Consider the following 22,702-nt stretch of genomic DNA (forward strand, 5'->3'; position numbering starts at 1 on the left):
TTGGCTCCTTGGGGCAGAGGCTGGCTTTTTGTACAGCACCTAGCACGAGGGGGCGGGGGGTTGGCCCAGGACAGAAGCTCCCACATAAGCCGCAAAAGGTTGCAAAGAACAAATTCTTCCCCCCTGCAGAACGGGGGTAGGGGAGGGGGGAAAGCTAGTGAGGAGGAATCTCCAGGCTGCGCAAAGGCAGGCACTGACTTCCCCTCGTACCCCGAAGTGGGTGGTCCTGGCTCGGGCGGGAGAAATCTAGCATTAAAGCTACGTGAATCGCCCGGCGTGGAGCGAGCACATTCCTCCCTGCTGCAGGGCCATCGCTCACTCCTCTCCCTATTATAAACACATCCCCCGGCCCACCGGGATGCTGGCAGTGGGAGGAACTGTCTGATCCTTGCCCCTGCTGCACGGCCTTCAGGAGAGAGACATATCCCCTTGCTGCTCTGAGGCCGGCTTCCCCTCCTGCTAGGCCACCTGCTGCCGCAGAGCTGCAGCCCAGACGCAGGACAAGGGGCTGAGCCCTGGACGGCAGAGGCTGGGATCTGCGATGCTCACCAGCGTTGGGAGGAAGGGGAAGTTTCCTCAGCCACACCAGCAACCCTCAGAGCGCACTTTGGGGGTGGAGGCGGACAGTACGCCCCCACTACCCCTTCCAGCCTCCGCCTGCTCCCTGCCAAGGGAGGCCTGGAGTTGCTCTTTCCCTCTGGCCCCGGCAGGGTCGCTGGTGAGGACGTTCGGGGAAAATCCAGCCGCCTTTCCTTAGGCCGGGTGGTTAAAATTTGTCTTCCCACCTGCCCCGGCCCCAGAAGTTTGTAGGTTTCCTTCCGGGAATGGGGAAGCCTCAGTTGCAGTGTGGGGGTGCAGAGGAAGAGGACAGTGGGGAAATGTATGCAGGTGACAAGCTCTGATGTAGGAGAGAGCTCCCTTCAACCTCTGGGCCCCCTGTTCAGAGTCAGAGGTTTCATTTGATTTGTTCCAAGCAGAAGATTACGAGCCAGGAGAGCTGAGTTCTGTTCCTGGCTGTGGGAGGGGAGTGGGGTCTAGTGGTTGGAGCAGTAGGGACAGAGCCAGGACGCCTGGGTTCTATTCCTGGCTCAGGCAGGGCGGTGAGGTGCAGGACTCATTGAAGAGTTTGGACCCAGATCCAACCGTTCCAAAAAGCCTCCGATATTTGGGGCTGGGAGGGGAAAGGAAAGTGTGTTTCGGTTACGGACATGCCCCTCTCTGGATCCCTGCTCCCGAGGAACAAACAGCCCACCTAAATCAGGCAAGATTCCTGCATGAGCTGCTTTCCCGGGGGGAGTGACACAGCTGGGAATCCCTCCAGCGCCAAGGGGCACAGGGACGTCAGGGCAGACAGAGCTGGTAGTTTTGTCAGGGTAAACACAGATCCCTCAGGCAGGGGATAATCCTCCAGGGAGAAGGCCCCCATTTGAGGAAGCTGCAGAAGGATTTGCTGATCTGTGGAGAGGGGAGAAGGAATTGCCCACACCCTGAAGCAGGCAGGGCTTCAGCATGCTGAAAGCACGGGGAAGGGAGCAGACAGGAATGCAAGAAGTTGCCCCCCACCCCAGCCCCCCTGCCACTCCCTGCCCTGGATCCAGTGTCAGCTGGTACAGCAGGGACCAGTGGTGACTCCCCCACAGGCCCTGGCTGGAGGAGGGGAGCCAGGTGGGGAGGGGAAGCAGGCAGAGAGGCTCCCATCTAGCCCCAGCCCCTGGAATCCTCTCCCATCTCTCGCTCAAGGCACGGGCTGGGTGCCGTCCCTGCATGCCTGGCAGGCCAGCACATGCTTCCACCGCTGACGTTCCCCATAGCTCCTGGCTATAAAAAAAAATCCCAAATATCTGACAGCTTCAGGAGCACCAGACGAGCCAGGAGCACGTGAGCATCGGAGAAGCCAAAGGGGCGTGGATCGTGCTGGCTGTGCCAGGGGACAATAGACTGGACACGAGGCACGGCTCTCCTCAGCCAGATGGTTGTGGGCCCTCAGCAGAGCAAGCCACCTCCACCCAAGGGACCAAGCACTCCCTGCTAATGCGCAGATCTTACAGCCCTAGAGCACCTTTCACCTCAAAGCACTTTACAATCAGCAATCCCGCCACCAAGATGCAGTCACCTCTGGGGTGCAACCTGGCAGCTCCTTTAGCCAGCATGCCGCTATGCCGCACTACATTTTGGGCCAGTGCTGTATTCACTTAGAATGACTGGGGAGGGTGGCGGCAAGTGACCCAGCTGGGATTTGCCTTGGACACCCTGATCTGTGCTCTCTCTCCCTTTATCAGCTCCAGCTCCTCTGGGGTGCTGGCCCAGCATCTTCCCACCTGGCAAGAGCCCAGGCCTGGGGGAAAGAGGAAGTGGAGACTGTGACACAATCCCGGCACTGTGCAGCTGTCACCCTCCATGCACAAGCCAGAGCAAAGCAAGCCCTGGTGTCCTGGGCAGACTGGCGCAAGGAAGCACCTCGCACAGCCTCAGCTCCATGCAAGCAGGCAGTCAGGAAGCCATGGGGCTGAGTACACAGTGGGGCAGGGGGCCCAAGAATCCCTGCCATCCCCATGAAGTAGGCCCCAATGCCCCTGCCCTAGCAGCCACCTGGGCTATTTTCAGTCAGGATTCCAAGGGGCCTCCAGCTATTCTGGACTCTGCCCCCACAACCCTGCTGCCTTGGGTCCAGGTGACGACAGACCCACATGGCACGTCTCAACAGCTCCCCTTTGCCAAGGACACAGAGCAGGAGTGGGAGGCAGCCCCACGCCCAGACTCCTTTATCTTTAGTGCCTGTCCATCAAACGGCGCTCAGCTCCCCTTAGACTCCCAGAACGCAACAGACCTGGCAGGGCCAGGAGGCAGAGGGGTCGGCTGCACCATGTACCCCCAAGGGTAGGCTGGAGAGCAAGGCTCCCACGCAGCAGCTGCTCCGGCTGCTCCCTGGCTGCCAGACTCCAGAGCAGCAGCTCATCCGTCACGCGGGAGAGCCTCACTTGCCAGTTTGTGCCGAAGGCCAAAGGGAGTGGGAAGGAGAGTGATGGACAGGAGGGAGAGAGGGAGAAAATGAGGTTATCAGCTTGGACACAGACATCCCCCAAATTTGGCCTGGGATTGGAGCCTTGCTGAGCAAATACACAGGGGGTCTCTGCCCCGCAGAGCTGCCAAACCAACACAAAACTTCACGCATGCACACAGGTTTTTCCTTCCGTTTGGAAGCCGTGCAGATTTACAAGCAGCCTCAGTCCTTCCTGATCCATCCCAGCCACTCTCCCACGATCCCCACCCCACGGCTGGGATGAACGTTGCTTAGCAGAACCCGGCCAGAATCTCGCGTGATTCACTCGCATCCTGGTTCATTTTCTCCGCTTTGCGTCTGTCCTCCTTCACTTTCTAAGGGCTTGTCTACACTTTAAAATGCCACAGCGGCCCACTTCCATCAACGTAGAGAAGTTCCTGGAGGATAGGTCCATCCAGTAGCCAGGATGGGCAAGGATGGTGTCCCTAGCCTCTGTTTGCCAGAAGCTGGGAATGGGAGACAGGGGATGGATCACTTGATGTTACCTGTTCTGTTCATTCCTTCTGGGGCACCTGGCACTGGCTGCTGTTGGAGGACAGGACATTGGGCCAGATGTCTGACCCAGTAGGGCCATTCCTATGTTCTAACCTAGCGATGTCTACACAGCGACTTAGGTTGGCTTAACTACACCACTCAGGGCTGTGGATTGTTCACACCCCTGAGCACTGTAGTTATGACCACCTAATTTTCCTAGTGTAGACCAGGCCTAAGTCTCACCATCCATGTGCATTAGGACTCTGTAGCTATCACCCTTCTGACCCCCGTCATCATAGCACCCTGAGCAGTCCAGGGCTGCGTTACTCAGAGTTGGCATTTTAGCTCCTCTATTCTTTTCCTGCCTTACCCACTGTCCAGATAGTAAGTCCAGACCAACCCCCTCATCCCCAACACGCACTCTCTTCCTCCTCCCTGAACGCTGTGGCAGACCCATCCCTATATTGCAGAGCTTTACTTGGACTTTTTACCATCGATCCCGTTAAAGAAACAAATGGATCCAAGCGCCTCTAAAAGGAAAAGCATCTTCCTTGAAGCTCACAATCCCCTGTCACTATCCCAGAGCAATGATAAAGAGAATGGATCAGTTTATGGGCTTTGTAATTACTGGAAAGGACGCATTACTGGCCTGCCAGCGAGCCAGGAGATGGCTGGAAGGCAGGCGAAGGGCAGCTTTTTAAGCACCTAGTGATTTTAGGAAGGGCTCCAGCCCAAGAAGAGATGGGCGGGGGCAGAGGGAGAGTGAGAAATGGCAGTTCCTGACTTACAGCCGCATGAATTCTGGTTATTTGCAAAAGGCTTGTAAAAGCATTTCCTGAATTAGCAAAATTCTCTTTGGAGGAGTGTGGAGGTGGAGGGGGGGAGGCGGTTCCAGAGAAATTAAACAATTGCTGCTACTGCAGATACAAAAAAAGAACATCTCTGCGGCGACCAGACACTGCGTCCCTGTGCTCACGTTTACTATTTACATGACAGTATCCAGCAGACAGCAGGGCCCCAGCGTACCAGGTGCCATAGAGCCAGAGAGAGAGAGAGATGGCCCCGAAGGGCTCACCATCTGGTTGCTTCCACTTCTGGGTGGCCATTCTGAGACACCCCATGGTCAAGGACAGAGGGGGGAGAGCAAAGGCACAGAGAGGACAAATGGGTTGTCTAATGTCTCTCAGCAGAGCCAGGTCTCCTCCACTCCACCCTCTTACCCACTGGGCTATACTGTCTCTCTAGACGGACCGGATCAGAGAACTCCACAGCTACCATTAAATTGGGTGTCAATCCTCATGCTTCAGGGCATGGAGTCAGGCAGGAATTCCCCGATGCACTGTCTAGCTTTGCACAGGCCAGGCATGCTAGGCTTTGTGGTTTCTTTGGGGCACCTTCCTGTGTAGCCTCCACAGTTGGAGAGGCTGGGATCGATCAATTGGGCAATTCCTAGATCCCCCCTCCCCCGAATCCATAGGCCTAATTTCTCACAGCTTTGGGGTAACAGAGCCAATGCACCTTCCGAACACCAGCCAAGCGTCCGCCACAGATAGGGAGTCTCTCCCCTGCATAGGCTGTCATTGCCTTGAGCACCAAGAATGCCAAGAGAGCATCTCTAGCTCTGCTGTCCAGATGTGCATTCCCTGAGAGACAGGCTCTCCCCAGCACATTACTGGCCTAGCTCTCACAGGAGCAACCCCCCGCTGCCTGATGCAGTTGGGCACAGGGAGGGACCTACCCTGGCTGCTGCCAATTCTAGTATTTCAGGGCAGGGCCTGAGGTGTGTTCAGGGTCAGTGAGCCATCCCCAGCTCTGGGCAGGCAGAGGGAGGGCACCTGCAAACGAGGTGCCCTCACTCTGCTCTCGAGGCGGGATCCAGATGTGCATTTCCAGTCCAGCTGTGAAGAAAGTGGAATCTCTCACAGCAGTTCCCCGATACTGAATGCCTAGATTGGCTGTGCAAAGCCCAAGGACGCCAACTCACCGGTCAGATCATGACCTCAACCGTGGGAGAAGACTATCCATCGGGGAGGGGTTGGAAAGGCCCAGGCGCCACCCATTTCTACTCATCGGCCAGTGTAGCTGGCTGGGCCCTTGGTGGGCATAAGCAGATGTATAGAAAGGGGCAGAGGAATTTACAGCACATCCTGACCCGGGGAGGGATGGAGACTTTCAGGCTGCGTTGGCACCGTGTTCTTAAATGGGGTTTAAACAGCAGAGAAGACGACAATGCAACTCAGCTCTTAACTCAGGTTAGCAGCTCAAGTTCAACCCTCAAGGGGAGGCTGGGGTTGAACCCGAGCTGCTGCATCTTCACAGCAACGTGAACCCGAGTTAACTAACCCAAGTTCCGAACGCCCCCTTTGGGGCAGCCTAGAGACACCCTTGGAGTCCCAATGGGCTCTCTGCTGTGGGAAGCTACCTGGCACCCCTTCCTCAAGGCAGATGGCGAGGTTGCAATCCGGCACGGGGCCAGAGGCACAGGGCTTCCTCTGATGCTCCTGTCATCGACTCTATTTGAACTGCCTCTTGTTTAAAACCTGACACTCAGAACGGCTCTGGCAAAGCCCCCACCTCCGCCGTGCCCATCGAGCAATGGGAAAGGGAGCAGCAGAGACAGGACGGGAGGAGTGAGGGATCTGAATTAATGGTAACCTCCCTGGGATCGTGAGCCGACCTCATCATAGGGGGCTCAACGAAGGAGTCTGCTCGAGTCTCTAGGCTCTAGCGAGAAGTGGGCAGGAATGAACACAGCACATCCTGGAGCATCGTCGGATCAGCCAGGGATTCAGCCTCCCCTCAGGGTGTTTGGTTTGGGTCGCCTCAAAATACCACCACCACCTGGCAGCGTCTGTAACCCGTCTTCAGACGGCATGGTGCTCGCCAGACAGCTAAGGACTAAGCAGGGGATGAGGATTGTTATTCCCATCTCACAGCTGGGGAAACAAAGAGCCTCTTACCTCTGGGCACCCAGCTTGGGATGCTTAAGGCCGGATCTCCAGAGTCGCTCAGCTCCTGGAGCTCCCATTGACTTCAGCTGCAATGGGAGCTGCTCAGCACCTCTGGAAATCCAGCCCTTAAATGCCTCAGAGCGGGTGCCCAGAAGTGGACGAAACCAGACTTGGTGAACACACTTGAAAACACGGGCAGAAGGGAGTTACCTAGGGTCACCCAGCAGCCGAGGAGTCCTGGATGCCAGCCCAGGGCTTTAACCACAAGACCACTTAGAAACCAAAGAGGTCCAGCGATGCACAGCTGAACTGATCAAAAGAAAGACTGAAAAGGTGAAAGGTAACATTTTCCAGAGTGCCTGACGTGACTTCGGCCCTTGGGGAACAAACGTTTAACAACAGGCTCTGCACTCCCACAGAGAAAGGTACCACACACCCAGTGGCTAGAAGCTGAAGTAGATAAAAATGTAGCCTTCTTTCCAGTCTGAATTTAAGTGAGAGCAATTAGCCACTGGAACAACTTACCAAGGGTCGGCCATGGTAGATTCTCCAGATCGGATGTTTTTCTCAAAGACCTACTGTAGGAATTATTTTGGGAAGTTCTCTGGCCTGTGCTCCAGAGGAGGTCAGCCAATAATCACAACGGTCTGTCCTGGCCTTGGAACCTATGAAAGTCCCTTTCAAAAGTGAGCTTACTGCTGCATTTACACTGTCATTGAAAATCAGGCTCCTAAACACCAATGCCACTTTTCAAATTAGCTCCCAAGCTACTTGGGTGCTTTGGAAAATTTTCCCCGAGAGCTATTTAATGTGGGAACAGAATAGACATGACAGCAGTGTCGAAAATAATGACTGGTGCAGATAACGCCTGTCAGTTCTACTTTCCCTCTTCCTCAACAAAAGGAAAAAAGAGGACACCAGATGACATTTAAAAGATACAATGAAAGTGGATGAAAGCACATCTTAGTATAGGCCCCAGTCCAGCAAGCCACTTAAAACACATGTGAAACGTTAAGTAACGTGAGTTGTCTCGTTCACATGAATTGAGCTAAGAAGCATACATTTGTTTAAGTGTCTTGCTGGATCAGAGCCATAATACTCATGCTTCAAGGCATAAGCTGGCTGCAAATTGACAGGGGTCAGGAAGAAACTTCCCCTATGGACAGGTTGTTCCATCATCATCCATTATACTGTTTCATCCTCTGAAGCAGCAGGTGCTAACCATGGTCAGAGACAGGACTAGGTGGACCACTGGTCTAATCTGGCGTAGCGATTGTATATTCCTGGTATGCACATGATGAGCTGACTTGAAAATCCAACTCCTTAATGGTTCAGATAGCCAGTGCGCCCTCCCCGCTGAGCCATCCTCTCCTATCTTTGTCATGCTGCTCTCCTGGCAGCCCAGCACCAACAGCAGCAGAACCAGCTGTCCTTTTCATGACTGCTGAATAGAAGCCAGGATTTCAGGAGACCCTGTCGTGCCACTGGGCAGTGCAGGTTGGGAGCCAGAGAGACCCCCAGGGTCTATCTGTATTCAAGCACCAGGGAAGAGGACCCAGGTAGTCAATTCTCTTCTTCACATAAAGGGGGAAGCGTGCTCATGTCAGACAACCAGCATGTCTAGGCCAGTAGAGCGTGGTCGACACCGAATGCTCCACAGGAAAGCAGCCTGCACTCACATAAACACACAAACACCTTGCCAGTTGTGCAGTGCAGCAGATAGGGTGCAAGGAGCCAGCCCTGGCCCCTTCTGCAGGCAAAGCAGGACTTTTAGCCCTCAGCATGCTCAATCTTGATATCCCAAAGCTAACACAGGTGAGACAGAAAAGCTCAGCCCCAGGGTCAGACTTGCAAAAGCAGTTGTTGCCCTTCGGACTTTTCTTTGCTGCCTTTCTCCGGAGAGCCCCAGTTATGACAACTCCGTCCTTGTAAAGCTCTCAGCGCCCACTCCCGGGGGACCTTCCAGGAGCAGAACATGGAGAAGGCTTCCAAATCCTCATGCGTAAAGGGGGCTGCTTCCGAATCCAGCTTTGGAGCATCACTTTATCCTCACAAAGGCCTGAGTCACCACGGTTTGGGTGTGATTGAGGATTTTCAAGCTTGGAGTATTGGAATCGAGGCCAGCACATGGACGTCTAGGGGGACAGAGGCAGAGAAGAGGCAGAGAAGAACCTCGCGAGAAAGTCTTTATTTTAGCTCTGGCCTCAATCCCTCTGGGTTTTTAGCTGCTTATCCACACTCACTTGGCCCCCCCTCACAGTCCTTAATGGAGTTCTTCTCCCAGCACCCTGGTGAGGCAGGGCAGGGAGTATCCCAAGAACAGAGAGGCGAAGGCCAAGATCCACAACAGAGTGAGGTGACTAAATACCTTTGAGGATCTAGACCACACTGACTCACCCAGCGCCACCCGGGCAAGTCTGTGGTGGAGCAGGGAATTGAATCTGCCTTTCCCAAGTCATAGACAAGGGCTCTAACCACTGGGTCATCCTTCCTCTCTAACAACCCCTCCTAAGCGGGGTAGATCCCAGAGATCACCATGCTTTCCCAACACACTTTGTCAGCCACTGTTTCCCAGCGCAGAGCCCCACAACGCCTGCGCTCCTCCCCCCAGCAGCTGTTCTGGAGAGAGACCGAACCATTTCACTCCCCCTTTAAAAAAAATTAAAAAAAAAAATCCCACACTTCATCAAGAGCATTTCCAATGAATCTCTGGAATGCACAGCAGATGCCTGCAGCCTATGCAGCTGTTGCACTGCGAGGTCTCTGCAGGGCACCCGATCCTCACTTGGTGCAAGGGAAGAGAGACCCTTCAGCTGACTCCCAACTTCAAAAGCCGGGGGAACCCAATGCCTCACTGCCCCGCATCTCCTGCGGACATCGACACTGGTGCAAAATGAGCTGGCGAAGCTACAGAATCAGAGGAGCGTTCTGCACCGGTGTTGATGACAGCATAAGGCCACCAGGAGAGTTCAAGGGCGGAGGGGACCCGACCCAGGTCATCTAGCCTGACCTCCTGTCCATCACATGCCCCAAACCCAACAACTGAAGTTAGACCAAAGTACTGCAGCACACAGGAGCCTAGAGCAGTATGTGCCACAGGCAGAGATTAGGAAGGTCCAAGGGGCACCAGCACCCAAGGTCCCCACAATGGCGGGGAACTGATGAAGTGAGATCTACCCCAAGCGACCCTCGCCCACACACTGCAGAGGAAGGTGAAACCCACCCCCGAGGTGCAGGCCAGGGCGCTGGAACAGTTTGTACGGGGGCAGGGAGGGGTCCACGAGCCATGGAACCAAACTGTAAACCCTGTATATAACGGAAGCCACTTCAAGTCAGGGGGTGCACTAGCACCCCCAGTTCCAGCACCTGTCAGTGCAGGGCAATCAAGCTGCCACGACTGGACAAAAACACCACAGTTGGATTCTCCCTCGACTCTCAGATTCTAAAGGAGCCAGCCCTGATTTACACGGGGTGGATAAGGAAATCTGGCCTTTGAGAGCATGAAATAGAGCTCTGGGAGAGAGCCGGGGGGGTCCAGGGTGAGGGGGGAAGCTAGTTAATCAAGAGAGAATCCACTGACTGAAAAGCTCTTTTGCAAGGGTTTAGTAAAAATCGCAGGAATGTTCAACAGGTCCCTGGGAATTTTCCTCCCCTCGCCACCAGCCTCTCACCCATTCAAACATCTCCAGAGGCACTGGGGGGGGAAATCTTTCAGGGTTCCTGGCTCCGCAGTCCCACTCCAGCGCAAGGACCACAGAGGAAACCATTCAAAAGCTGTATCCACCCTCCCTCTTCCGAGGGATCAGGAATGAACACGCTGAAGGCCCAGGGCTGCTCCTATGGCAGCCTGGGTTAGCAGGGTAACATGCCAAGATTAGCCGGAGAGCTTTGATTCACCCCTTCTGGGTGCACGCTGAACCTCCGGTCCCGCTCATTGCCTGACGCCTGGGAAAGCTTTCTGGGGGGCAAAAATGACTATATCCCACAAGAACACAGTCAGCCCCTGCAGCTGGTCTCCAGGGAGCCCCTGCAGCTCCCCCCACCCCCCACCGTTGCCAGCTAGCTACGGCTGATCCTGCAAACCGTACCCAGGTGTGTAAACTTTATTTAGGACGAACCAGGGATTTCAGTGAAGAGTGAGCCCAGTTAGCTCCCCCCCTCCCCGTTTGCAGGATTGGGCCCCAAGGCAGCCCCTTTCCACCACAGGCTGGAGGAGAGGTGGAGGGGTGTAAATGGCAAATATAAGTCATGCATTATTGCTCCAGTTACAACGTTGGCATCCCCTCACTCTCCCCCGCCCCCTCAGAAAAGCATCCGATCCCCTTTCAGCAGAGACTTCAAGATCACAGTCCTCCCCCCCCCCACCCCGGTCCCAAAGCAAAGCCAGAGCTGGGCTGCACCCACCACAGCCTCTGCCCACATGCACTGATCCCTGGCTGCGAATGGGGGGTGGGGGGAACCGAACGCACCAACATCCCGCCTTTCGCCTAAGCGCAGCTTTTCGCGGAGGGGGCCCCCCAGGGCCGCTTTGCCGCCTAGGCACTCACAGGTATCGGTCCTGCCCGTCCGTCTGGCGGTGCAGCGCCACCGAGTAGCCGAAGAAGCTGCCTTCGGTCCCACCCCGCTTCAGGACCAGGAATTTGGTATCCAGGTTGAAGCCGGCGCCGCCCGGGCTGCAGAGAGCCCCCCAGAGCAGGCACAGCCGCACCAGCCGGTGCCCGGGGCCAGCCCTGCAGCTGCGGCAAAGCTGAAATCCCCCAGGAGCCATGCTGGGCTGGTCCCCGCCTTCCCGGCCAGGCCCAGGGGCAAGGTCCGGGGCAGGCTCCGGTCTCCCCAGCAAAGCCCCTGCGCTGGGGGATGCGATTCCCCGGGCTCCAGCCTGCACGGGCAGAGGAGGAGGCAGCTCGCTCCTCCCCACCTTGCGCGGGGCTGCTCGGCCCTTTTCTTCCGGGGAACAGAAACAATCGCAGCGTGCAAAGAGTTTCCTTCTTAAAGGGGCCGTGTCACTTGGGGGAGGGGCGCCGGTTCCTAGCTGGGAGGGGGGGCTGGTCCCCCCCCCCGGCCATGCTTTGCAGGCGGATTTGCCGCGTTTAAAGAAGTTGGACACAAGCTTCCAGCCCTGGGTGGTCCTTGCAAGCTCCTCCAGCTCCATCCCACCACCTGGAGGGATGCCTGGCCCAGGGAGCAAAGCTCTCAGGCACCAGTGACAACTCTCAGCCGGAGTCAAGGCTCGCCAGATCAGGCCCTCGGCCACCAGCCAAGGGAAAAGGAAGTCGCCCGTGCGGTTAGTTCAACTCTGCTGTGACTGGGCTTTGTGGCGAGTGGCGAGAGCCGGATGATGCAGAATTGTTTGAACCCGGGAAGTGTGATCTTGCCCTGGCGACCTTGGGGTTAGGTTCGCAGCCCTGGAGACACTGATGGCTCAGAAATAAAGAAAGCTCAGAGAACAAGCGATCCACACACAATTTCCAACAACAGGCACCCACGCCTGGCTTAACAGGGTAGCCCCTGGGGAAGGAAGGTGGGGTTGGTACCATTCAGTCCTCGGCCTGGTGCAGGCTGCTATGGGGTGGGCTAATCAGAGCCAGATGCTGGTCTTTGAGAGAAGGATGCTGCTGTGCTGAGGATTGAACTGAAACTCACCAAGTTCCTCTCCCCTGCACCATGGAACAGCCCTCAGATGGCAAAAAAAGTTTTTTAAAAAGAACTAGATAAGCTCCTGGAGGATAGGTCCATCAATGGCTATTAGTCAGGATGGGCAGGGATGGTGTCCCTAGCCTGTTTGCCAGAAGCTGGGAGTGAGTGACAGGGAATGGATCACTTGATGATTCCCTGTTCTGTTCATTCCCTCTCCGGCACCTGGCACTGGCCACTGTCGGAAGACGGGATACTGGGCTGGATGGGCCATTGGTCCGACCCAGTATGGCCATTCTTATGTTAATAATGTTCCATCCGTACTGACCTGGGGCTGAATTCAAACTGGCAACCTCTCAGGGAAAGCCCCGTAAGTTCATCTCCTACCCTGCTGAGCTGGGTGGGAAGCAGTTTTCCAGTCCTGGAAAAAGTTTAAGGTTTCAGAAAAAGTTTCCCATCCCAACTCAAGATGAAAAGCCAAAAATCTCAAAAACATTTGCAAACCAAAAATATTTGCAGGGGAGGGGGTTGGTTTGTGTCAATCAATGTTTCATTCAGATAATTTCAAATCATTTCATTTTGATTTTGGCTCTCTTTTAAAAATTGTACTAAAATTAACTTCACTTTCTAAGTAAAAAAAAAAACATTTCAAACCAGAAAATGTAGCCACGGGCAGTTTTGACGGGTGTTTTATTTTCACTTTTTTTCTTAGTTGCAAAATGTGTCAAAAACAACACTCTCCCGCAAAAAGTCTCAGTTCTAATGAATCCATGTTTCTGGATGAGAAACATCTCATCAAACAATTCCCAACCTATTCTACAGCTTCGGCATTTTTGAAAATCTCCCTGGGCAGCGAAGATCTTTGAAAATCAGGCCCTGAGTTCCTTGACCGGTCTGCCAAGCCACGCAGCTAGGTTTGTAACATACCCTATACATCTACAGTGCTGCCTTGAAAGCTGATTCATAAATATAAAGTAAGGCAAATTAATGCAAAATTGCATACAAAAGTAGCACCTCTGTCCACCGATTTTGGGAGACCATTAAGTGTGCAAAGTTAATTGCCCAAAAAAGCCAAAAAACACCAAAGCTAAAGTTGCTCACGTAACCTTCACTGCACCCCCTGGTGTGTATGTATTATACTACAGTCTTTAATTAAATAATCACACACAATTATTTCCACAGGACCCCCACCTCCTCCAGTATCCAAGTGGGAGGGTGTGCAGTGAATGAAGCAAAGGGTAGGTGGAAATGGAGCTCCTCTTCAGCCCATCTGCCTGGGCCCCCACGACCAGCACTGAACCTCAAGATACCCCAGTAATTTAAACACGCCCTCTTTGACCACCACCCAAAGGCATGAATGTTCTGGGTTACTGTTTAACTTTCTCGCAAGGCATGTGGTAGGCACAGCATGTAACACACTGGGACATGGCACACAGAATTCTAACATTGGTTTTCTTTATTTCATCACACAAGAAGTACACAGATCCAAATAAAAATAATAAACCCTACACACATTGCCTTTCACTTTACCTCACCCGTTCCTTTGGGGACCATCTGTGTTCAGGCAGGTTGGTAGGGCTGCCTCCCTGCCCCAGTCCAGCTCCTGCCTCAGGTCATTCTGTGTTGTTGAAAAAAGGCCAAAAGAGAGGCACGGCAGCTTCTGCCCTTTCTAGTCTCCCAATTCCTCTGTCAGCCTCAATAGGGGAACACAGATTTACCAGCTGATGTGGTTATAAGGTGACCAACCAGTTCCTCTGAGCAGGGGCCAGTCTTTTTTCGAAAGCGATTACATTCTAATGGTTGAGCACTTGAACACAACGACACTTTCTTCTTAGCCCCTGGCCACCCACTTTTGGAATTCCAGTCCAACACAGCCACATGGACTATAGAGAAGGCAAACGAAGTTTGCAGCTTGGGAAAGACACAGACAGAGTTCACTATCTCACACAGACCTCTGAGGTTGCACAGACATTCTTATAGATAAACTAGGAAAGTACAATTTAGATGCGGCTACTATAAGGTGGGTGCATAACTGGCTGGATAACCGTACTCAGAGAGTAGTTGTTAATGGCTCCCAATCCTGCTGGAAAGGTATAACAAGTGGGGTTCCGCAGGGGTCTGTTTTGGGACCGGCTCTGTTCAATATCTTCATCAACGATTTAGATGTTGGCATAGAAAGAACGCTTATTAAGTTTGTGGACGATACCAAACTGGGAGGGATTGCAACTGCTTTGGAGGACAGGGTCAAAATTCAAAATGATCTGGACAAATTGGAGAAATGGTCTGAGGTAAACAGGATGAAGTTCAATAAAGATAAATGCAAAGTGCTCCACTTAGGAAGGAACTATCAGTTTCACACATACAGAATGGGAAGAGACTGTCTAGGAAGGAGTATGGCAGAAAGAGATCTAGGGGTCATAGTGGACCACAAGCTTAATATGAGTCAACAGTGTGATACTGTTGCAAAAAAAGCAAACGTGATTCTGGGATGCATTAACAGGTGTGTTGTAAACAAGACACGAGAAGTCATTCTTCCGCTTTACTCTGCGCTGATTAGGCCTCAACTGGAGTATTATGTCCAGTTCTGGGCACCACATTTCAAGAAAGATGTGGAGAAATTGGAGAGGGTCCAGAGAAGAGCAACAAGAATGATTAAAGGTCTTGAGAACATGACCTATGAAGGAAGACTGAAACAATTGGGTTTGTTTAGTTTGAAAAAGAGAAGACTGAGAGGGGACATGATAGCAGTTTTCAGGTATCTAAAAGGGTGTCATCAGGAGGAGGGAGAAAACTTGTTCACCTTAGCCTCCAATGATAGAACAAGAAGCAATGGGCTTAAACTGTAGCAAGGGAGATTTAGGTTGGACATTAGGAAAAAGTTCCTAACTGTCAGGGTAGTTAAACACTGGAATAGATTGCCTAGGGAGGTTGTGGAATCTCCATCTTTGGAGATATTTAAGAGTAGGTTAGATAAATGTCTATCAGGGATGGTCTAGACAGTATTTGGTCCTGCCATGAGGGCAGGAGACTGGACTCGATGACCTCTCGAGGTCCCTTCCAGTCCTAGAGTCTATGAGTCTATGAGATTCCCAAATGGTCACCGCGGGTGCACGAATAGCCCAGCGTGGACCAAAAGAACGATACGCAAACAATCGTTTCTATTTATGAAAAGTCCTCAGGAGGGAATTTAATTTCGACAGAAGAGATTCTGTCATACATGGTGGGTAGCGAGACAGCAATCACACTGCGGGCATCTGCCTTCCTCCCTGCTGCTCTACCTCATTCACACTCCTGCCTCATTCAAAGCACCAAAGGAGGTGAAATCTAACAGTCTGGCATGTAGTTAGAAACTTGCCCACACACAAGGGGCAGAGTTAAGGGTAAACAGGCAGCATGCCCTGGCTTTTGAACGGTTCACTGTGCTGCTTTAGGGCAAGAGTGTGTTTAACATCAAGCCCTGAGGAAAGGATAGTGTGTAGTTTTGCCAGGTTAGGGGCAGCACACGGGCAAAAAATTGTGTTTGGGTGTTTGCCAAGAGACTGTAACTGCACACTGCTATGGGAGGCATCACCACAGCACCCTCTTTAGCTCTGAGCCGTGACTGCAGCTCCTCCGCTAAAACACAACTTCTTTGAGTCGCCGGCAGTCAGATACGACTATCTTACCTCTAGTACATTAGCGTGCAGCGTCCTTGAACATCTGGCACTAAGGTACAATTGCACTGCTTCTGCTCTGCTCCAGACTAGCACCTGGGCAGAGTGCCTGGTTCCACCGAAGTGGGCAGTTTGATTGTATAAGCCGATGCGTATCGTTTCAGTGACAGGGATTAAAGGGGACGTCGTGTTAAATTTGTCACCCCCTTCTTCTTCCTGCCCTCGCCCTGTGGCCTGTCTCTTGTAAGCATCAGATAACAACAACAGCAGCAGCTGCATGGAAGGAGACCCAGGAGGGGCTGGTGCTCACAAGAATCCTTCCTGGACCTTTGCCCTGGCCACTTCAGTCTCAGCCTCCCTCAAATCACTGCTGCAAGGCAGCTTTGCTGTGACCTGGAAGGACCTGACATCGAGTTTGTATCGCATCTAGCACAATGAGGGCCTGGTCCACCAGTGGGGCTCTAGACTTTATGTTAATATAAATAATACATAAGAATATTTTGCTAGGAAAAGGGAGCCACATGGGCACAGCTGATGGATCCTTAATAGTAAGCTAGGCCTGAAACAGAAACTGGGCAAGTTTGGAGCTGAACTTTGCAATCAAGGCCAATCTCTAATAACAGTAACACTGGCTATGGTGTATATGCTTCCACTGCCCTCCACTGGATGGAATCAGAATTGCTTGACTGTGTGTCACATGCCCTATATTGATAGGCGTTGATGGAGATTCTCCTTTAGCTCCAGTGATTTGGAGCTGAGTTCTACTTCCACTATAGCTCTGAATGGGCTCAGAATGTTGTGCAGTGACGTATCAAGTCTTAGATGTCCTGGCTTTGGCTAACCTCTCTAGCCCATCTCATCCTTGGATTTTAAAGCATTTTGCAGCTATCAGTCACACTTTGCAATGTCCTGTGTTGCAGGTGGGAAAACTAAGGCACGGAAGTTAAATAACATGCCTGAAGCCACAGGTGACAGAGGTAGTACAGAACTCAGGAGCTGCAGGCTCCAAGCCCCATTCTTTCATTCATTCATCCCTCCTTCGCTTTATAGCCACCGCATGGTTTTCATACACCTGGCCCAACTCCTAGCATTTCCTCACTAAGGGACGGATGGAGACTTTGCATTTCCAACCCCAACTGCGAGGGCCCTTTAGGGCTATGTCTGTATTATCTCTTCCATGCTTTTCCCAATATTTGCTCATGCCATTAGGTGTGGCGGGCTGGCTGGCTGGCTGGCTGGCGCCACCTTTGTGGATTTAGAGCACTGCCCTTGCTTGAATTAGGGAGCAAAGAAGGAAGGAAATGTGTGAAGGGGAAGTCTATTGAGCCCCAAGAAAGTGAGGCCTGACTCCAAGCTCCTGCAGCTCTGGCATGATTCCCCAGTGCCCTGCACCTTGCTCAGTCATCTACACCTGTGCCAAGTGCACCTGGCCATGAGCTCACTTTGAACTGGACCTGGGCAAGGCAGCCTCTGCTCTGGCCTGCACGCAGCAGCTCTCTGCCTTCCCAAGCTCAGGCACTGTGGGAATGGCCGCAGAGCGTGTTAGCAAGGCAGTGGCCCCCGCGAGCCCCACACAGCAAAAAAATCACAGGCAGGTAAAGATGCCTCATAAAGCCTTTGGACTTGGGATTCTTCCAGGGCTCTAGCAGGAGGCTTAATATCCAATCAAAGCCGGCTTGCCCGCTATGGCAGGTATGCTGCGCCATGCCAATACAAATAGGTACACTGCCTCTTTAATATCCTGCCAGCTACCTCGGTGCCCCACCCTGCTTCTCATCCCCCACCATGAAGCCATTTCCTCTCCGGCTGCCTAGACAAGGAAAATGATGATCCCCAGCATTCCCGGGCCTGTAACAAAGTGACTCACTTCCCCCACTGATGTATCCAGCACCACTCCATCTACGCACCCCCTTTGGAAAGGACAGGCCTGGAACTGCCTGGCAGTGCCTCCCCCCCGCTGTAGCAAACTCCTGGATGACCTCATGCCCCGGGAAAGAGACACTCTTCCAGAAATGAGTGAGCACCATGTGCCAAGGCTGGGGCTGGAAAAGGGTGCAGCTGTGGTGGGGTGCTGAGATTGGCGGGGGGGGGCAGCATCAAGTGCCAGGGAACAAGGGGACCTCTGTGGAAGCAGGTGGGTAGGGTCCTGGTCCTGCTGTCAATGGAGACCTGAGTGGCGCGGGAGGGAAGCGACAGTCCTGGTTTCCCTCGGGTGAACGCAGCCAACACCCTGCAGGATTTGCTATGCAGGGTCTGGACTGTTGTTTTGGCCCCACTCCAGGGCCCACACCCCTAGCCGGAGCTCTCACCCCCTCACACACCTCAACCCCCAATTTCATGAGCATTCATGGCCCGCCATACAATTTCCATTGTATGTGGCCCTCAGGCCAAAAATTTGCCCACCCCTGTGCTAGCGCTCCAAGTGTCCAACTCCAGCAGCCCCGGAAATGCCTTTTAGGACCATCACTGTCTTCTTGGCCTCAAATGCTAAAGAAAACGGGTTGTACCCTTTGAGTTTCCCTCTCCCTCCTTTGTACATGGACCACGAATGTCCTGGTATTCAGCAAAGCCCACCTGGCGCTAGTGGAGACCCCAGCCACCCCACCACTAGTCTCCAGGCAGCCTGGAAGCAGAATCGCACCTGCCCCAAAGCTCTGGAGAAGCCCCATCTGCGGGGCAGAGAGATGCATCGCCCTGGGCAGCTTTATATCTGGTGGGATCAACCTTTGCACAGAGTTTTTCAGCAGCCCAGTGGGACTGCAGAATAGCCAGCAACCAGGCTGCAATTCAACCGGGATAAACTAGGCTTCCTGGAACCCACTCACTTCCACGGCATGGGAGCTGGGAATTGACAGATCTTCCCAGCCTATTGGGACCCATCACCCAGTGCCCCATCCTGGCATCGCTCCCAGCTCCTGTTTCTTATCCTGGACTCATCTGCAGAGGATATTTACAGTAGCAGCCTCTCCGGGCTGTGTTTATCAAGGGTTCCTGAACGTTACTGAGAATGACAGGAGGGCATGAGACAGGCTGGCAATGGAAAAGATGAGCTCATTTCCGCAGGGGTACCAGATGCGAGGAAGACGGGGAGGGGCTGTGGGAAACACCAAGGGGACGAGGCATTGAAACCAGCACCACAATGTTGCTGTAGCGTTAAATAAGTACCTGCCAGACCTGCCTTTAGGGAGTGTCCAAATGCACTCTTGTGAGCGTTGTGTCCATGCTCACATGTAGAAGCTCTCCTTTAGCTCAATGGGTGAGACCTAGGGCTACAGAGCAGAAGAACAATGGTTTGAGCCCCAGCTCTGCTGGTGTATAATTCCTAGCAGAGTTGAGGTTGCACCATGATTTTGCTATGAGACAAATTTTGATCCCTGCTATAAGAGCAGAGAGAGGGAGGAAAGGAAAGAAAGACCCTCCCATTGGGAAATTCCCAGGACTGGATCCAGTGGTGGCTGGGACAGTTTGTGCACATTTGGAGTAAGCTAAGTGAGAGCTTGCTGAAATCCTGGGCCAGATCAGGGCCACCCAGAGGATTCAGGGGGTCTGGGGTCTTCAGCAGCGGGCCCCTGCTTCGGCAGTAATTCGGCAGTGGGGGGTCCTTCCGCTGCAGGGCGGAAGGACCCCCCGCCACCGAAGACCTGGAGCGGAAGCAGCTCTGGGGGCCCGGGCCCCGCGAGAGTTTTCCAAGGCCCCTGGAGCAAGTGAAGGACCCTGCTCCAGGGGGCCCAAAAAACTCTCATGGGGGCCTGGGGCAAATTGCCCCACTCCCCCCCCCGGGCAGCCCTGGGCCAGATTCTCACCTGCGCTCTGCTAGAAGGGGCGGCGAAGGCAGCTTTCAGCCAACTTTGTGCTCCCTGCCTTCCAAGGCAGGTCAGGGCCCTGCAGAGAACAGCCATAGTTCAGTGCACCCCAGGCCCACCCCTGGCTTCCAGCAGGGCCAATGCAGAGCCCTCCCTCCAGCTTGGGGAGCCCCAGGCCCAGTGGGCCTTCTCCATCTCCTTTAACACCGCTTTGTGCGGCCAGAGTGGATTAAAAGGGGCTGAGAGGAACAGAATTGGGGTGTGGGTGATTTCGAAACAGATCCTGTTTATCCCCACCCCAGTGATGGAATAGTTCATCCACAGCCTCCGGATCACTCGCTATTCAAAGAGCGCGGAGTCCCCGTCTGGGAGACGGGCACCAGAGGACGATGAAAGCCTCTCACCTGCTTCCTGCTGCTGAACTGGCCGGGTTTGTTAGGCCAGCAAGCTCGGGTTGTCTGTCACCTCCATGCCACGTGCTCATGCTCACTCCCTGTGCTAGAAGACAGCCCCTGTGCCCATGCTCGCCTGGGGGGCCACCACCTAGGGTGACCAGGTGTCCCGATTTTATAGGGACAGTCCTGGTTTTTGGGTCTTTTTCTTATATAGGCTCCTATTACCCCCCACCCCCTGTCTTGATTTTTCACATTTGCTGTCTGATCACCTTAACTCCACCGCAACCTCGCGAGAAAGCAAGCTGAGTTGAGCCTGTCCTGATTCATCTGGCGATGGGGATGGGTGGGCACAGTGCCGCCTGGAAAAACAGGGCTGGGACATGTCACACAGGGGTGGGGGAAGGAGGATGGATGTTACCTGGAGGAGGCAGAGGGAGAGAAGGCAAGAGGTAGATGGGAGCACTTCGGGGGCAGGGGGTCCTCCCTTCTGAAATGGGGAGACACAGGGGTCCCCAAAACAGCACAGCGGGGACAGATTACTGCCACATCTCTGCCCCCTGGTCTTGACAAAAGCCTCCTTGCATGCTGCAGAGATCAACCAGCCCACCGCCTCTGTGCATCCCCCCACAGGCTCCCCCCTCTCCAGTGCTTGGCTTCACTTTCGACGCCCGTGGAGGCCTGTCCCCAACCCCATCAACCCCACCAATAACCATCAGCTGGAGGCTCTTGAAACTGCAGAGCCGGGGGGATGGAGGGGATCCCTGAGATGGTAACGCCCGGTGAGGGGGAACGCTCTCCTGGGGACCCCCAGGCTGGAGTGGAGGTGGGCGATTGCAATGCTGCGGGATGCCTGGCTCATCTCTCCTACCCCTCCAAGAAAGAAACCGAAGCCCTGGCTACTGATTAGCTAGGCCAAGGCTGTGTCAACAAGGCATCCAACGACCCTGGGCTATTGAGTCAGCCAGAGGCTGCTTTTGTTTTCACCTGCTGCCAGGTCTGGGACCAGTCCCAAAGTGAGTCAGAGCTGAGGGGGGAGCAGGGGGCATTTCTCAGCCAGGACAGGAAGGGAAACAGCAGCCATCAGAGCCAGGATGCAGCCCGCCACCTCCGCTCTGACCCGCTCGCTTGATTTCTTTCCTGTGCGCTGAAGGATCAAACAAATCCCTCTATGCCAGGGCCCTGAAATGCCCCTCCCTGGCCTTGTATAAACGAACGGGCCACAGGCCTTACGTAAAGGCCTTGGGCCCGATTCTGTTCAAGGTGACGCCACTGCCATCCCCTGCAGCTGCTCTGATTTGGGACCCGAGCCCAAGCCGCTTGACTCAGTGGGAATCTGTTCGCTGGCTTCAATGGGCTCTGGAGCCAGCCCTTGAGACCCACCCGAGGGAGAGCAGAATCAGGCCCATGCAGCCTGACTCAGCTAGTTAGTGACAGTTTGTTCTCCCCTCCCTCTGCGACACCCCCACCCCCCAGGAAATAGCTCATCTCTCCCCCACTCCAGACGTGTCAGGGCAGAGGAGGAGCTGGCAGGCCCCGTCCTGCAGAACAAGCCGGGAGCACCGAGATCTTTGACAAGGGGGAGCGCAGCGGGCTGGAGGGATCTGCACAGGGCGAGCTGTAACGCTCAGAGCCGGGCACGGCCCTGGGCTTCTTGCACCAGCTGGCCCGTGCCCAGCACCGCTAACGCCCCAGAGCCCTGAAGGTCACATGGCAAGTCAGTGGTAGGGTGGTCAGACAGCAAGTGTGAAAAATCAGGGTAGGGGTTGGGGGGGAATAGGAGCCTATAGAAGAAAAAGACCCAAAAATCGGGCCTGTTCCTATAAAATCGAGACATCTGGTCACCCCAGTCAACGGTGCGGAGCTGCACATACAGCAGAGAGACCATCTTTTTGCTACACGTGTGCACAGCATCTGGCACCTGATCTCCGACTGGGGCCTCGAGGCGTCACCACGATGCAACTAACAAAATCAAACCCTGGTGTCCGGCCGCCGAGTCCCCTGCTCCACACAGCCTTCCCAGCCAGTGACACAGCAGAGATGCCAGCAAAGCCCCCAAAGGCCTGGAATGCTAAATAATAACTGAGTGTGCAAATGAATAAACACTGATTTTAACTCCGCTTTGGGAGGCATTTCCTCTGGAGACTGAATCCCCCAGCAGCCTGGAAGGCAAAAGCGAGGCAGCCCCAGCCAGTGCGGGGGAATGGGGGGTTAAGTTAGGGCCACCCGGGGGGGAGTGGGGCAATTTGCCCTGAGCCCCGCAGGGGCCCCCACGAGAATATAGTATTCTATAGTATATGCAACTTTTTTTATGGAAGGGGCCCCCGAAATTGCTTTGCCCCAGGCCCCCTGGTTTAAGTGCCTGCCCGATGAGGCTCCCAGCTTTTGACGCCGCTCAAAATAAGACCCAGGATGCTGTTCACATCCGGCTCGCTGGCGGAGGCCATGATTTTCGGAAGCATGTAACAACTCCAGGGGCCCAACTGGCACTGCCTTCAGAGGGCCCTGCTTTTCGGGCAGCAGGCACTCCGAGCTTTCTAACAGGTTTCAGAGGGGTCGTCGTGTTAGTCTGTATCAGCAAAAACAACGAGGAGTCCTTGGGGCACCTTAGAGACTAACCAATTTATTTGGGCATAAGTTTTTGTGGGCTAGAACCCACTTAAATTTGCTAGTCTGTAAGGTGCCACAAGGACTCCTCATCGTTAGAGCTTTCTAAGAATCAGCCCCCTTTGCG

The 22,702-nt window shown here is 54.0% G+C and overlaps 1 protein-coding gene across 2 annotated transcripts in view; it reads right to left on the reverse strand.

Annotated features, from left to right (window-relative positions):
* The window catches only part of ITGA3 (integrin subunit alpha 3), a 41,009-nt gene extending 29,505 nt beyond the window's left edge, over positions 1-11,504 (reverse strand). The window contains exon 1 of one of the 2 annotated variants that reach the window (XM_050934695.1): positions 11,405-11,504. Coding sequence is in view for 1 of the 2 variants with exons in the window: in XM_050934694.1 (XP_050790651.1) it covers positions 11,034-11,254 (221 nt within the window). In the remaining variant the exon portion in view is untranslated. Of the gene's footprint in view, positions 1-11,033; positions 11,370-11,404 lie in introns of those variants that run through there. The other variant, XM_050934694.1, reaches the window with a different exon arrangement.
* Positions 11,505-22,702: the final 11,198 nt, after the last annotated feature.

This window comes from Gopherus flavomarginatus, chromosome 25 (assembly GCF_025201925.1).
Source record: "Gopherus flavomarginatus isolate rGopFla2 chromosome 25, rGopFla2.mat.asm, whole genome shotgun sequence".
In the NCBI taxonomy this organism is placed as follows: domain Eukaryota; kingdom Metazoa; phylum Chordata; order Testudines; family Testudinidae; genus Gopherus; species Gopherus flavomarginatus.